Genomic DNA, 16,647 nt, shown 5'->3' with positions numbered 1-16,647 from the left:
TGAAAAGGCGGGGGGGGGGGGTTATTAGAGGGAGAGGGCTTATTTGAGAGGGGGGCTTAATAGAGGATTTACGGTAACCAACCGTATGGATGTCGCCTCTGGCTGCATTTGTGTGAAGCCAGGTGAGTGATCCTCACTACCCACAGCGCCATCCCGGGCTGATCCCATTCCGGTCTCTTTATCATTCACCGATGATCAACAGCTCTTTCCGCTCTAAAATATATGTTGTTCTTAGTATTAATGGAGAGATATTTGTATCTTGGCACCAGTTTTTTTCCTTACATCTGTGCTGTGTCATGTTGTAAAAAATGTTTTAAACTAAATAAAGGTACACAAAATGCAGACGTGTATTATCTCGGCATAAAATCCGGAATTTTATGTCAGCGCTGAGTTTTTATTTTTCAAAAGCAGCCGTTTCAATCCACTATGGAAAAAACGTCATTGGCAACTTTAGTGACATATTTTTTGGTTATGATTGTAAACGGTATCGCATGTAGCTTGACAGTACAATTATAAAAAAAACTTTGTTTCCGTCAAGGTGTATGGATAATTTGTTTTCCACATTTCATGCATTTTAACAAGCTTTCACAACGCTAAAATTTCATTCTTTGTAATTTTCAAAACCTCAAATTTGATGTCTTTTAATTGCACTTCTGTGAGAAGTCAAGTAAAAGTCACGATTTGGAGGAAGTACTACAATTTAGGGGCGTAAATAATGCTAATATAATTAAGGCCGGCAATAACATGCTATTTTCAAAATATTCCTTGTCAAGTGCTTGTTTAATTATTGAACAAAACAATTCTTTTTACATCTTGTTGAAAAATAATGGATTAAACGAGACAATATTAATATCTCAAAAATTTTACACATTATCGCGCTATTTTTGTCGCGGGTGTGTTCAATCGTGAACTGTGTTGTGAAGTTAAAAGACTATTCAAAAAGAGGTCTGATTTACAGTATGTTATATTAAAGGTTCAACGTAAAGCACATTTATACAGAGTACATTTATAAAGATCAGCGCCCCGCCATCTGTCTGCGCGAGAATGTTTTATATGTTGAAATATGTTAAAAATGCTGTTAAATGAAATTTTCTATTATTTACACTTTCTTTCCCACAGATAGGAATGTTTTAGTTCTGGCGAAATAAGCCTTAAAGGTAAAAATGAGATAAAATGTTTAGAATGGAGTCGCGTCTGTCGGCGGAGGAAATGCAAAACAAACCAAATTAAACTAACTTTAACAAATGAGATAATTTCTGAACCAACCTAACATTCAACAGAGCAAGACTAAACAATTTTTATATTTGTATATCATTTGTTGCAAGTAATCCTGTTTAACAACGAGACAGCAATTCTAGTTCAGATGTGAAGATTGGCATCTTAACACTGAATCTTCGACGTAGTATGGGGGTGTAGCGAGTGTTATCCCTCTAGATAGCTAGTAAGACTTGCTTTGTTAACTTTTTTACGAGATGTCGCTTTTTCTCTGTCATGAAAGTTTAATTTAGTTATAACCTAGAGTTAAATGTTGGTTAAGTGTTACGAGCTAAAGTGCATCAATCTGTCTTGCAGGACTGTAAGAAACCGGGCCTGATGTTGCGTGCGAAACTCTGATTAACATTGAGGACATTTAAGCTTGACTAATGTTGCTACAGGTTTAATCGTGTTTTATTGCTTATAATACTTCTTTAATCCGCCAGCAACATACTTATAAACAGGAGGAAAGCTGACCAAGAACTCATCGCTCTTAAAGTCTCTTTCAACACAAAGTTCTTAGCCGTGGAGAGTAGAACTGTCCAGGCGTTTTTTTCTTTTTCATCTTCAGAAACAACACAATTTTGAACAAAACGCAGCCTTAACTTCTTAACCAGATTCATGTTCAATACTACAAATAAACTTCTAGTGTATCTAACGTGAAGGGTCCATTTTCACGCTACAACAGTCGTCTCCCTGTGAGCCCCTAATTGGAGCTCTTTTTTAAAATAAATTTGTCTTTTACATTTTAAAAATGGAGTTCTCCTCGTAAGTATATTAGCCACAGAATTTCCTGCAAGGAAGTCGGGTTTAATTAAGAGAGAATGAGGTTTAATACAATATGTATGTTTTTGCGAGTTTAGATCGGTTGTCAAGGACTGAATTGATATCCGGTGTGTATGGACACACCAAAAAAAAAAAGTTGGATACGCCATTGTAATATGTCCATATGCGATTGGTGAGTGGGGATTAATTATTTTCAACGTGTCTGTAAATTGTGTATCTTGACACGAAATCTTTTTGTATTTATTAGAAGGCAATTGTAAACAGCTGCAAGTCTGATAACGAACATTGTTTAGCTTGATAGGCGGTTTTTTTTCTTTCTGAAGCAACGTAGAACGGGCTGTTGGAGCACGAAATAATAATTTGGCAATGCTGATTCTTTTAAAAGAAATCTAACAATATCTTCAACTATCATCTTACAATAAAAAATCAACCTCCTCTTTAAAGATATAAAGACTGCTTTCTAGATACAAGAGCCTGAATATTGAATGATAAAAGCCTGTCCACCAGACGCCATTTCGTCTTTTTCAGACAACCCATTGTTTGTAATAATATCTACGCTTGGGGCACAGAGAATCTTCCAGAAAAACATACGTCTGGCTGTTAAATTCCTTGTTTAAACTCTTTGGATCTTATATGGCGACATATTAAGTTTACCAAAGTCAACATGGTGCTTTCAATCCATCAGTTTCCGTTATAATTCTTCGACTAATAAAATCGCCGACTAATAATCCAGCGACATATTGTACAGCACAATGACCACTGCAGACAGGGTTTGTTTCTTTCAAGCGAGTTTTTATTTCAAAATTACCATTTCTTTTTCGCCTACAAATATTCTCTTTTATCTACAGAATTTAAAATTAAATCATCTATATTACACTTCGTAATCCAGGGTTTGTAAGTACTTAGAGAATTTTCCCCCTTGGAACAGAATTAAATTACAACGCCTTTGTATTAAAAAAATCTGCAAATAGAACGAACCTCTCGCAACACTTAGTGTTAAACCTAGACGAACAATTTTGAGACCTAGTTTTGCATTGGACTGCTTTTAGCAGGCCAATGTTGTCGCAAACAAATCAATGGCTCAAAATATTACTAGAATAGTTAAACACAGTATTTCATACTGTAGAATTCGCCACACACAACACGCTCAGCACACCAAAACAAAATCCACATAAAATTTTCGTGTTTTGACACCAGAATTTGTTTTAGAATCCTCACTTGTTTCGGTTTAAAAAACGTCGTACACTCTGTTTATATACAAGTTAAGTCTTTACAGTAATTCGAGTAGCGAAGTTCCTTCGCTTGTTCCTTTCTATCGAGCTGATAGGGTCGTTAAAGCTAAGGCTGCGTCGATTTCTCGGTAGTTCGTTCCCTCTACACTTCTGCTGTGGAGAGAAGTATACAACAATAATATCAATATATATGAAAAACACATTCGGCTCGGCAAATACAAACTAGAGGAAAAATAAAAGACCCTTTTTCTGTCGCGATAAGAACTACTGTCTGAACTAAAAATCGCCCCCAAGCCACTGGTCAAACTCACTAATTTCGGTTGTGTTCTGTAAGGACTTCGTGCAAGACTCTCCATCTCTGAATGACTTTAACTCAAGGGAGAATGTTTTGTTTTTCACAGTGGTTATAAACCTGTGTTTCAGTAGCAACACCGCCCAAAACCGCTTGTTCCAGACGGTTTAACATACCGTATGTTTCCTACTTGATGTCTTTCAGGAAATAGTTAACATACACGAAGAGGATGTCATTAAAATCTCACCTTGTAGAAACTGGACTGTAAACTCGCGCTGTTTCCTCTCGTTTACAATTCTCTGTTATATTTTCTACAGGCGACCTAGAACATCCTTGCGATGGTATTGTGCTTTCTTTCTTCTCTGTTTTAAGGAGAGAAGGCGTTGAATTTCGAAGTACAGAACCTACAATTAAAGAGGAAACGTCAAAACAGAGGGTTAACCTTATAAACATGAGAGAACAGCTTAAATTCCGGCATGGAAGCCTATTAAAAACCAATAGCTCCAAGGAGCGTCGCCTTGTTACCTAGGGTACGCATTTTCAACAAGACTTTGAACGGAAAATGTTACCACAACCCGACATCTTGGATCAGTTGAAGCTATGTGAATGTACTTCTTTTCGGCCCGTAGCTTTTAGCGCTTTTTGTTCTCTTTAAACTCCCTGTCTGTGCATCTTTGATGGTCTTTAATTTTACCTGTGTTTTTCAAAACACTTGAAGTCGATACAAATTACTCTTCAACCCGGAGTAGAAAAGAAACCAAGGTATTGAAATAAATACCGCGCTAATTCACACTTAAAAAATGAGAGAGAAAATATACGAATACTGGTGGAAAGTCTGTTTGCGGGAAGTATTAAACGCTGTTAGTATGTTATGGCAAAATGCAATTACTAACTCATCTATAATTGAAAGGCAACATGCTACCAGTATTCCAGGTTCGTTTTAGTGTTGTTCCAAAAGATAACGTGTCAATTGAAGCCAATTTTGTGAATAGCAGGAAAGTCCAAAAAGATGGATTTTCTAATCGGCAGACGTCGCTTGTGTACTACATACAAAATATCAAACACAAACTTGTACAACAAAATTGATCAACCGATCTTGCCGGGTTAGGCCGGAATCTACAAATACTTTTCATTATAGACATAGCGCGGTTATTTCAGACAAAGGACAAGTGATTTTTATTGAAATACCAATACCCTATTACCATCATTCAATATGAACATCGCACAATTTTTTCATCCACACAAAACGTGAATGATGGTCTAAGTTCGACGAAAAACACAGTTTTTTTTCCATTCCCTTTAATACTAGACGCCTCGCCTAGCCTCGCCCCACCAACAGTTGGTTCAGTTCCATTCTATTGAATGAAACAACCCTCGGTTGAAAGCGACCGATTCTACTGCACGCCAACCTGGCTTACAATACTAATTTGCCGCTTTGTTGGCGTTTTTATCCAATGAAAATCTTCCTAGTACTGTTTGGTCGAACAGACTGCACGCAAGAAATTCTGTCCCAACTAGCAAGATTTGAAACGAGGGGCCAGTCGCAAAATTACGTCTTTCATGGTTTGAAAACGGTGACCTTTTTAGTGTAAACTTAAAACAAAAGTGGAAATTTGCCATTCTTAGTCTCCAAATCAAAGTTCACCGCGTCTGTGATAATGATTGATATCTTTGTAACGAAGTCTCGATCCCTAAAGCCCCCTTTGCAATTCGATATAGACAGGTACATAGTATAGAATAATTAATCAAGAAAACCAAAAAACTAAATTCAGTTTGCTAATCCCGGTAAAATCTGTAGACTTGAACATCAATGCAAGCCTTTCAATTAAGAGACAAGTTACTGTAATGATTATTTCGCAATTGCACGAAAGTTAATCTTCGCTAGAGAAGAAAGAGAAAGAAATGTAATTAACGAGAGTCAAAAGAGGTCAGGGAAGGCTTAACACAAAACCAAACCCTTGAACAAACGAACTCGCTGAGAGGCAACTGAAAAAACATTAAAGTTCGAAGCTTAACGCGTGAGAAAAATCGAAAAAAAATTAGCACATTAACAAGAAAGAAATATTCAGGAGCTTTCATTTGTGGTCCTAGTGAAAGGTTTGTACCACAGGCAAAAGTTACACGAACGTAGCTTTTCCACGGCTTTGCCTGTGGATTGAAGAGAGATTACAGTGTGATCTACGTTAAACATTTACCTGAAATAATAAGGGAACTTTCTGTAGAGGTCTTTTGCGGAGGTGTCGAAGGAGGAGTTTCACAAGGAGTTGGGCTGATATTCACTACGTTTATAGGCGTGTTGTGAAAGCACCCATCCACCCATTTTCGAAGACTTTTTACCGGTGAATCTTCGACGGTTGGCTCAGCGCTTGTGACACACTGGACAGACCGTACAGCTTGAAAGCGAATCACCGGGTTCGTCGTCGTTTTGCTAGGTAAACTGTCCACTGTGTTTAAATTAAAACTGTTCTTGGTTTGTTGTTGAGTTTCTACATTCGCTTGAATGTTTTCCTTTCTTTCTTCCTTGTCACTTTGTTCTGTTAAGCAAATAAAATTAAGAGGGAGTTCTTTTCAGTTTAAACGATTTTGAGAAGGCAATACTGATTTAATAGTCACTTTTCCACCAGCCCTTCCAGACAAAAATCATTAAGATGGATATTGGTAAAATGTTTTCTTTGTTGTAGAAAATAATAAAAAATATATATTTACTTGATAACACTTGACAAATAACATTTTTGATACCGCCTGCAAACACCACATTATCTCGAAAAACATGCACTGTATATTGCATTTCCGATGTTCCAATTCCACACGTTTTAAGTATGTTAAATAAGCCATATTCCGCTTACGCCTATTTAAAGACGGTGTAGACATTCACTCTTTGAGACGCTGACAATACACGCCTTTAAGCCAAGAGCTAATCCTTGATAAGTTTTAACTCGTGGTTACAAGCAAGATTTTTGGTGAAATCAGTTTAAGAATACAGTATGTTTAACGTACAATACCTTTGATGACAGTTTGATTTTCGTCTTTACTATCACAAAGTTTGTCATCATCGCAACTTTGATCCTCGTCTGAGTCACTTGCTCCTTCATCATCGTCAATTCCGTCTTTTTTCTCGCCACAGCGATTTCTCGGAGACCAGGTCATCTTATTTTCCTTCTTAAGTCTTCGCCTTGCGTTTGCAAACCAAGTTGAAACTTGAGTTAATGTCATCTTTGTTATAATAGCAAGCATGATCTTTTCGCCTTTAGTAGGATAAGGGTTTTTTCTGTGTTCATAAAGCCAAGCCTTAAGAGTACTCGTCGTCTCCCGTGTGGCATTTTTTCTTCTCGCGCCCGCTGCAGCCAGATCGATTGGCGAAAACCTACAAAACAGAAAAGCTGCTTCAGCTAGTGTTTGGGAAACAAGGAACCATCTATATGTTGTTTGCTTATAAAATTGATTATTTTCAACTGTATCAGTATATTGAAATGATTGGTGAAAAAACGTATCTATAGTTAAGCTCTTCCGCTACAACTGCCCACAAATTGAGAGAGGTTTACCTAGCCGGTCGCTTCAAAGGTAAGAAATTATAAAACCATTCAAATGTAACTGAATACATTGAACGGGTTTGCTAGATGCAGTCGCACGCACACGAGGCGCTTTAATAGCTTTCTTAAGTGGTGAAGTAAGTAACGGCATACACATACACACACCGTTAATTTATTTACCTTTCGCCCAGCCTTGGACAAGCTGTATGGGAATGAGGGTCAAATCCATGTACTTCTAGAGGATGTCGAGCAGACGCTTGAAAATACCAGGAATCTCGCCATTCTTTGATATCGCACGGTCGAGCCTATTGCCAACAAATAAACCAAAAAAAAAATTGAGGCGAGAGAAGCGACCTAGTGGATCGATTATAGCTTCAATTAACTTAATGAAGAGGAAAAACTCTTAAGTTGTACTTACACTAGAAAATACACAAGCAATAAAGAGAGGTAGATAGGGGAAAAGGCGATAAAAATAACCAGGGTATAAATTGAGTGAGAATCAGACAGAATCTGAAAAAAACCGACAACTCACCAAGGGTGAATAGAAAGCAGACAGGTCGGTAGCACCTATTGTGAAACCAGCGTCGCTGAATGTAGGTCTCGGAAGCAAATTCACAGGCATTGTAGAAATTCGATGTTGTAGAACTCTATCTAGCTGACAAGGACACAAGGAATGCGTTGATATGCCATCATGTATAGGCGATCGAACAGAATCACAACACGAAGCAGTGTGTGCACCCGGAATCATCAACTGCAAAATGCGAGCGAGACGAGTTACACAACATGTCTGGTTTACATGGAGATGAAATTTACATTCGAATGTTTCATCGCATCGAGTACGTTCGACTGCCCGAACAATGAAAAAACACGAAAGTCTTACCTGTGGAGAATATGTGCAACCGAGTTGAGCTGGACAAGCTATCTTCGTTGCGGTGGAGTTTGCCATCAAGTGACTTCGATCAATCGGCAAAACAGAGATTCAAATTGAACCACTCGAAAGGTAAATAAATTAAACAAGGAAGAAAAAATGCTATGTTATTTCTTGGCCTGAGACAGGCCGGGTGACTTAATGGCTACTAAGTTGTAGCAGTGACGAGTCGATCGAGATCTCCGCAATGTTGTACTGTACACATAAAGCAAATCACTGAGGGGAGATCAGACTCTGTGTGCACAACACAATATCTTCCATCGTTTCATCTTGTAGTTTCCATAAGCACTACCGTCAGTTTTGACACTTTGTGACACAGCCTTAGCTGGTCGAACCAATCGAATTAAACGGGGAACAAGCTTTGTATTGAAAACGCGAGAAAGTGATTGGCAGATCTTGACTTGTTAACTAGGCTAACATTTATTATTGTCTATTGCCAACATGGAAATCGACACGGGTGACAGGGAAAACCCGCCCCACTGGGTGTTTTTGTGGAGCATTGCTCCGCCCAAGTGGGTGCTATAGGTAACTGTTGTGTCTCATAACAGTGATTGCTGATCAACCGCTTGAAGCTAATGATTGCACCGGCGTAGGACGTTAGATTGTTCTGGTTATTATCGGTATTATGAATGAGATTGTACACCATTCAATGCCCCGACATGACATCTCAAAGGAAAGCGCAGTTGCGGTGGCCTTTGCCAAAGAACGTGCTTATTACTTCAGGAGCTGTGTTTATTCTGTAGCTTTACACTTTCAACAGCGTAAATCAGTAGCGAACGCTTCACCATGTGCAGCGATTGTCTCCGGTTCTCAGACTTTTCGAGACTTTCAACTGATAGTCACGCTTTTTCTCGTTGCTCCGTTCCTATCAACACATTTTCCTGACGTTTTCGTTTGCGTCGAGAGCAATAACGGCCTATGGCAGTCTTATCGCGTATTTCACAACCTTCGTTGTTCTTCTGGGCGCTCTTTTGTTCGAGGGAAATGAGGCGCATTTTTCATCAATTCGTGCAAAGAACAATATTTACGACGGCAATTCGTGCCAAGATCGAAGCTAAAAATATAACCCACTACAGCTGAGGTCGCCACTATTTTATCGCCTCAGTTTTTCTGGCAACATTGCAGATTTTTTCCGATAACTTAAGCACGGGAAACAGCCACAGCTGGCTAGAGGCTGACATGACAAATAAATTGAATTTTCGTCGTGCGGTTAAAGAATTGATTGATGTCGGTCTGTAAAACATGCATATACATGTATTTAGATGTAATTCAATCGATTATATGACGATTAACAAGTCCAGGTCATACAATTAACTAGCAATTGTTCGAGAAGCATGTACTACATCTAAATTGTCGTTGTGATGATTATTTTAGGAAACCAAATTATTTGGATCGCCCAAGACAGCGCTGATGTTGGTTAGCAACACAAGGCGAGCGGAAACTTGCCGGCTTGTACTCGCAAAGACAAAAAAAATAAACTTGCGTTTTGACAGTGACCTTAGTACTTGGATTTAACAATTAAGTCTACACCCGCAGTGTCTGTTCCTCTTGTATTCATGTTGTTTATATTTCTAAAAACAATAAGCTACAAGATAATGATGTCGTTTGACAAGTCGACCACGTGGGTTTCACACCATTGAAACAACACCGTTTTTCCCATCATCTAAAAACGCTTCAAACGCCAACTTTTCAAGCTCTGAATTAGAGGAAATTTTTTCCTAAAACACAATGAACTTACTGCTGAATGATTTCAAAAGGCTTTTGTGTGTTTATCTCTGAGGTGTGAACATCGTCTACAAGATGTCTACTTTTTATGGTAATATGTCCGTTTTTGCAACCGTAATAACTAAGTGTTTGCATTTGAAGGCCATCCGCACGGAAATCGTTGCTATTACACCCTTGCTCAATCTACACAAATCTCTCGGCTGAAATATCGTTATTCATGAAACGAGCCATTTTGACTTCATTTTTAGGATTTCCCTTCTGAAACAATGAATGCGTCAAAAGTGCAGCTCGTTTCGTTAGTATCAAAAAGCTTTCAAAACTGTAGCATGCCTTTTCTCCCAGTGTGAAATGATATTTGAAAATGTCAGTCTCGTAGAGCTAAATATATTTACTGACTTAAGCCATCGTGACACACTTATATATGAAATCTAGCTAGCAAAGATTTGTAATTGTACATTGTACATTGAACATTTTTTAATTTTAATTAAAATTTCCCGCGAACTGTATAGTGACGTCATAATTTGCGAGGTATTTAAGCGGAACGGCACGCGAAATACACGTGCAAGTTTCTCTTCGAAGAAGGCAAAATTTTGTTTCCTATAAAAGCAATGGGACTTCTTGAAAAATATTTTTCTAATGGCGATAAAAAGAAATCACCCCCTGACAGCTTTAGTTTTCTCCCACGGAGCTCTAATAACGTCCTTCCTACTTTGTTTGCGATCGTGGATATATATTTCTTTTGCTGACGTCCGTTTTACATTTGTCCTTAAGTGTCATGCTTTCTTCTCATGTATGTTTGTTTTTGCTTCTTAGCCCAGTAGATAAGTATGGCATGAGACGATTTATTTTGCGGTGTTGTTTGAAGATTGAATCTTATCTCCAAGAAAAACACAACAAACTTCACATTTTTTGGCCAGTGTTCCTCCGGAAGCCACAAGCGTATGTTGCTTTTTTTACAATTTTTTGTGGGTATGGTCTTGGTTTGTCTATGTATTCATTACAAGTTAGGAGCTGATCACTTCAATCGTTACAACTCTCTTAATTTCATCACCCCTCGCTGCCTCGAGAGGATTAAGCAACCACGCATTTAAAGTATATGATTGTACGCAAAGAAAAGCCTAAGTTTCACCGGAAATGTTCTCAAACAAAGCTAAGGTTAACCATTAAGCTAAACATTCCTAAAAAGCGCTTTCAACACAGACCAACTCGTTTTGATTGTGAGATAAACGATTTTCATAATCCCGAACAAAGAGAATTTAGTTTTGATTAAGTTTTCGCTTAACTTCGAAAGGTAGAGATGTCCGCTAGTATAAAACACCATGTCGAAAGCGGAATTTCCGGATGAACCTCACCTGCAAACAAGTTGGACCTACAAGCAACAAAAAAGCACTGATAAACCTATTGGCAAAAGCTGTTAAATAAATGGATTAAAAAGAATTATCATGGGATCTGCTTGGTGTATATTATCGTGCCGAAATCAGGCGATAAAATCAGTAAGATGTCAGACGAAGTGTACCCAGCGTAATTGTTGTTTTTATACTTTTCTCGTTCCAAAAAATTAAGGTAAGTTTTAATACTAATAAACATAAGCTTGTATTTATAAGATTAACGGTTACGTGATTAAAGCCAATTGCAATTGCAAGTCTATTCAGTATTGGAGCTAGTATTGTTTTAACAAAACCCTTTACTTTCTTACAAATCCTGTTGTTATGAACATAGAAATATTGAAAGCCGACTTCAAGCTTAGACAATCTGCTCCGGGAACGCCAAGGTCATTGTTGCTGGCGAAAAGCAGTCCGTGGGTACTGCCACAAGAATTCGGGTCTGAACGGTCCTCAAGATTTCCTGAGCCGGACCAAACTATGGCTGATTGTCCCCAACTATTTTGAACAGATCCCTAACTTATTTTGTCGCTCATACACTCTGATGAACACGATTTCACCTTCTTGTATGCAAATCCAACTGTTTGGCTAATGCACACACCTTGCCTTCGGGGATAGAAATTCACGACAAATTCTACCTCAGTGTTTTTAGACCAAAAAAGGCAGAAAAGCCAAGCTCTTAGCGTTACATATAACATTTGGGCTTATATGAAGATTCTACGAAGGAGTAATAATTTACCCGGTTACAACCCTACAGTTGGAACGCTACAAATACACCCTCACGACCTAAAAGGTTATCTATCCATTGGTTAAACGAAATTGACGCTAAATTCCCGTTAGGTGTCATCATTTATTTTCCCTTTACAGTATTTTGTACCGATATAGTAGATTAACAGACAGGTCAAGTGAAAAGAATGTTAGTGATCAACTTATTCCTTGACATCACTACATTCTTGCATCTGTTAACACTGAAAGGTAACAAGATTACATTTTAAATGCTAACTTTACAAGATTAATTCTTGTAATAAACGCTGAAGTTTTTTATCAATGTAACCTGATTAGCTAAAGCACAAAGTAAAACTTAACATTTCGGCAGAGTCGCAAAAAATCTTGAACGCGAACGAGACATTTTTTCCGCCTTCATTCACCATCCATGCGGTGCCCTCGTAGTTATATCGGACTAAACCCTCGACTGACCGTCACCAGAACGATTGGTATCAGTGCTAATAATGCGTTGTTATTTAATCGAAGCTTATCGATTGATTGATACCAAAAAGCTACGGTGACTGAAATTTGTTCTGGCATTCTATTAAAAGGATGGAAAAGGGTTGGAGGAGATGAGAACTACGAATTAGCGTCGTGTCCTACTTATCGTCCATTGTTAAGTCACGGTGTTTTCTCTAGTATCTAATTGGAAAACAAAATTGAGAGGAGATATAAAGAGTCATAATGATCTAGAGATTTTGGGCGTGGTGGAGCGAAGGTTAAATTCAAAACATGTCCAATATTGGACCCCGATCGTGATCGAAGGTCTGTGGTTTCCTTAACCGTTTAAGAGCATGTAAAAAAATAAACAGTCTATGATTGCATGTGGCTACTGCATTAGTTTTGTGGAATACTACAATAAAAAAGCCAGTCTTAAAGGAAAGAAATAGATAAATAGTAAAAGAAAACGTCCCCTACTCGATCCATAAAAAAAACGCCTCAGTCAGCCCGCTCGATCGCATGTGGAAGGAAAATTGTTATCTGCCAGACAACGAGAATTTACACTTCCAGAGTTGAAACTTTAACATTTAAAGCGTTCTCTTGAGGATATTCTGCCATAACATGAATTCATGGATAGATACCATGAAAATTAGAAGGGATTTGACGGTGAAAGAGCCGAACTTAAGCTCATATTGGCTCATTTGAAGACCATATGTTTGGCACAGCCGTCAAAACAACTCGTCTGCGAAACAAACAGATGTTCTCTTTATTACATACATCGATTACATTCTCTGACATCTTGAAGCTGGTGGTTCAGATCGCTTCCTTTTTCTTCTTCTGCCGTCGAAATAATCAAATACCGGGAAAGGATTTACAGTATAAAAAGAAGCTGAAGCCAATTTTGGACTGATTGGACGCATTTTAGCATCCTACTGAATAGTTGCTGTATTTAGATATTCACGGAAACAAAAAAATTTTTTTAGTCTGTCAGCCTCCCACAAAAGCTTTCACTTGCTCTTGCCTAATCTCATACCACTCTGTCTTTTATCTGGGTGTGAGGTTAAAGTGACCCAACAGAGACATTCGTTTTCACCCTAAACACTTTGATTTTATCGATTCATCCAAACAGGATGCCTGAGAGATATCCTCAGATTTATCTTTCTGACTTAACGCAGATACAAACTTAATTGGATCTTAAAAACACTTAACCAAAAGAGTATACTGACTTAAGCATATCTCCAAAAAACCTTACGTCTAGTAGGCATCTAATACTGCCCAGTTTGGTAATTTCTTAGCATTTTATTGTTCTAACATGTTCTTGATGATCAAGGCTGTTTGTTATGTCCTAAACCGATTAGTTATCAAAGCCCTTATTTGGCACGACAACCCTCGTAACACATATTGAACGCAATGCCTCTTTTGTCCAATCACAATGCAACATTACTTCAGCAAAGAAGTATCTTGCGTTTGCTATTATTAATTAATCGCCTCATTTTTGCGGCTATAAGATCTGTTCTCTTATGCCATATGCCAACTATCTTCTTTAGCACGCAGAATATTCAAGCAACTTGACTTAACTTGTTAATGTTCTGAATTCGAACTTATCATTGATGAAATACTTTAAGTAGAACTTCTACATCCCCATCTGTTACAGTGGAACGTCGATCGATAACGAACCTCTATATAACGAAGTCCTCGGTATAACGAACGATTTTCTTTACCCCAGTAATAGTAAAATATATGGAAAAGAACCTCGATATAACGAATCGGCCTCGTTACAGCGAACAAATTTTGCCAGTTTGGCACTGGCCCTTCGTTAAATCGAGGTTCCACTGTATTCGACATTTCTAAGAAAAAACTTTCCTAATCAAATCCGTGGCTCATTTTCCTAGGACGATGTTGAAGGCTTCCTCATTTTATCGCTAGCGTGGAAGGTTCTTATTTAATAATTTGCTTAATTACAAACAATACCTTTTGTTCACTTGTGCACAAAAACACAAATGCACTTGTAACGCGTAGGAGTTGGACGTCTAAACCACACGACTTGAAGTCTAAGACACCCGGAAAGGCAAAAACATTTATAAGAAGCAAAGTTATCTCAAACCGCTCACCCACGGATTAATAGTATTCATGATAACTCATTACGCCTTGTACAAGATTTTCCGGCCTCTCCCTTTAAACACGGCCCTTTGTGACCTTTTTGACGTTAAAAACAATTTTCCTGTGTTTTATGGTCAGTGATTATAAGACTTAACAAATACTGTTATGAACAAAAAGGAAGCGATAATGTACAGGATGTTTAGTTATTCGCCGGTGGTGCCAATAACGGTCCTTGTTCCTTTAGTCCCCAGGCTTTGGTCTTGCGTAATATTTGTAACATACCGCCGCTGCATAAGGGTCGGCTGTTTAAAAGAAGTCTACCTAAGGCCTCGGTTTAAGAAATCATTGGACCTCCACATCTCTTCTTAGTGGGTTAATTTAAGAAAATAAAGCTTTTCCAGTCTACGTTATATGCTTTATTGAAATTGTTCACGATAACAGGTGTTAAGATAAAAGCTTTTTAAGTGAGCAAGTGCTGTTCCTTGTCTTGTACATGGTATTTTTTGGTTTGTAAGTGACATGTGAATAAAATGAAAATAAACAATATATCACTGATCCCGGATCAGTGATCCGTGTACTGTTTGGTAGACAAGTGTCAAACACAACTATCGCTTATGTGAATGCCTCGCACTGCGAGAGAATGAAACCGCGAAGACTCATTCGGTATACGAGCTTCGTCCAGTGTTTATTCCTGTTTCCTTCACTCGTTTAAAAACTCTCTACCAGTATCCTCAACTGGACAAGTCGCTGTTTGTAATTTCTCTTTCAGGGTCGGTTTTGTCATTTTCGGCTTGAGTAAAAATCACAACAGGCTGATTTATACTTTAAAATGCTTATTTCCCTCCCGAAATAAGCTTTGCCGGTCGGCAATCAATGTCATAAATACACCGTACCGAACCGCAATTTTGTGGTGGTACCTCCATAATAACAGAAACCTCTGTGTGAAGGACACCTCTCTTGACTGCAGAGAACGAGTGTGTTAATTATCAACTCGAAACCACTGATGTACCGGCGAGTCACAGTGTATTGCGAGCCACGAGCCTCTTTAGTGAGCCACAATTTTTTTCTCATATCTTTCCAGTCTTATATTTTAATACAAATGAATGCACTTTTGCATTCAACATCCCCTAGTTATTTATCATTTAATACGAAATGTTTCCAGAAATTCCGGATCGAAATTTAAACAGCTCAGGACTTTTCGAGTAGAGTTAGAGAAAGAAACTTTAGCTGTTAGGGGCCATTCTTCGGTGAGAGGGGCTGATGAACGATATATACACGATTCTCGAGAGGAACTTTTAACCGTTCTGGATTTCTGCAACTGAGGAGGTTAAACTAGCAGTTCCATGGATGTTTCCTCACCTACTTAGACGCTTTTTGGACATTTAACTATATGTTAAATTTATTGAGGCCATCTTGACCTTTTTCTCCGATGCTTTTGAAACACGTAAATTTTGTAGGGTCTTGTTAGCCAAGAATATATATATTTGGTGAATACTTGACTATGTTCCCGGCCGTAAAACCCAACAGGCACTCTGGGAATGCAACTGCGGTTCTTTATGATAAAGTTTTACCTCAAAGTATAAAACTGAGATTATAAAAAGACTGCATATTCCATGCGGCTTTTAAAATTGGCTATTAAATAACTTAAACTGAAATATTGCAATCGTAGATACAACTCCACAAAAATTAAAAGTGTTTGACGCTTATATGAATGCTCGATAATTCCGCTATAATAAAGTTTAACTTGTAGAGGTGTTAATTAACAGTGGATAACGTAGTTGTGAACACAATGATTTCGATAAATATATTAAAGCGGCTTTACTTGAAACTACTGAAGCGAATTGTCTTGCTCTCACTGTATTGTGTGCTATTGTTCACTAAAGCCTACGAAAGATGTCGTTCAGGTCTAATGACCCTGCTCTATCTAATCAACCTTTGCGTCAGCGTCGTGTGGTTTTCATTGATTATAGACCTCGCTAAAGTATTCCCTAAAAATTCGCCGTTGTCATGAATACTGTCACTTCCCGAACTACATAACATGTTCAGCTACTGTAGTCTTTGTCTTGCCTCAACTTTTACCTGTTTTTTTTTAACAGCCTCTCCATACACTTCTCATGAAAATTGATGAAAATGAAAGCACGAGTAAACCAGGGAGTAGACTTTCCCCGTAGGGCCTGGGAACTACTAATAAAAAGGGGAGCAACTACATTCG

The 16,647-nt window shown here is 38.2% G+C and overlaps 1 protein-coding gene across 2 annotated transcripts; it reads right to left on the bottom strand.

Annotated features, from left to right (window-relative positions):
• Positions 1 to 2,811: 2,811 nt before the first annotated feature.
• On the bottom strand, positions 2,812 to 8,352 carry LOC140928024 (uncharacterized). 2 transcript variants are annotated; one of them, XM_073377742.1, is made up of 7 exons: positions 7,975 to 8,352; positions 7,627 to 7,845; positions 7,275 to 7,399; positions 6,567 to 6,928; positions 5,760 to 6,098; positions 3,812 to 3,968; positions 2,812 to 3,422 (listed from the first exon to the last, which is right to left on the bottom strand). In XM_073377742.1, exons 1-7 carry the CDS (start codon positions 8,038 to 8,040, stop codon positions 3,353 to 3,355), a joined length of 1,338 nt encoding a protein of 445 aa, XP_073233843.1. In that variant the 5' UTR covers positions 8,041 to 8,352; the 3' UTR covers positions 2,812 to 3,352. The 2 variants fall into 2 exon arrangements, with proteins under 2 accessions (XP_073233843.1, XP_073233842.1); XM_073377741.1 differs by having other exon boundaries at positions 2,812 to 3,425; positions 7,975 to 8,350.
• Positions 8,353 to 16,647: the final 8,295 nt, after the last annotated feature.

Source organism: Porites lutea, chromosome 2, assembly GCF_958299795.1.
Source record: "Porites lutea chromosome 2, jaPorLute2.1, whole genome shotgun sequence".
Taxonomy (NCBI): Eukaryota; Metazoa; Cnidaria; class Anthozoa; order Scleractinia; family Poritidae; genus Porites; species Porites lutea.
The sequence above is the reverse complement of the archived record's forward strand: the minus strand, read 5'-3'. Positions and strand labels throughout refer to the sequence as shown.

Excerpts from the sequence above, each read along its gene's own strand:
- LOC140928024 (XM_073377741.1), bottom strand. The coding sequence starts at position 8,040 with ATGGCAAACTCCACCGCAACGAAGATAGCTTGTCCAGCTCAACTCGGT. Across the intron at positions 6,099-6,566 it reads AAATCAAACTGTCATCAAAG|AACAAAGTGACAAGGAAGAA; the intron begins GTATTGTACGTT and ends TTTGCTTAACAG. Across the intron at positions 3,969-5,759 it reads AAGTTCCCTTATTATTTCAG|GTTCTGTACTTCGAAATTCA; the intron begins GTAAATGTTTAA and ends CTTTAATTGTAG.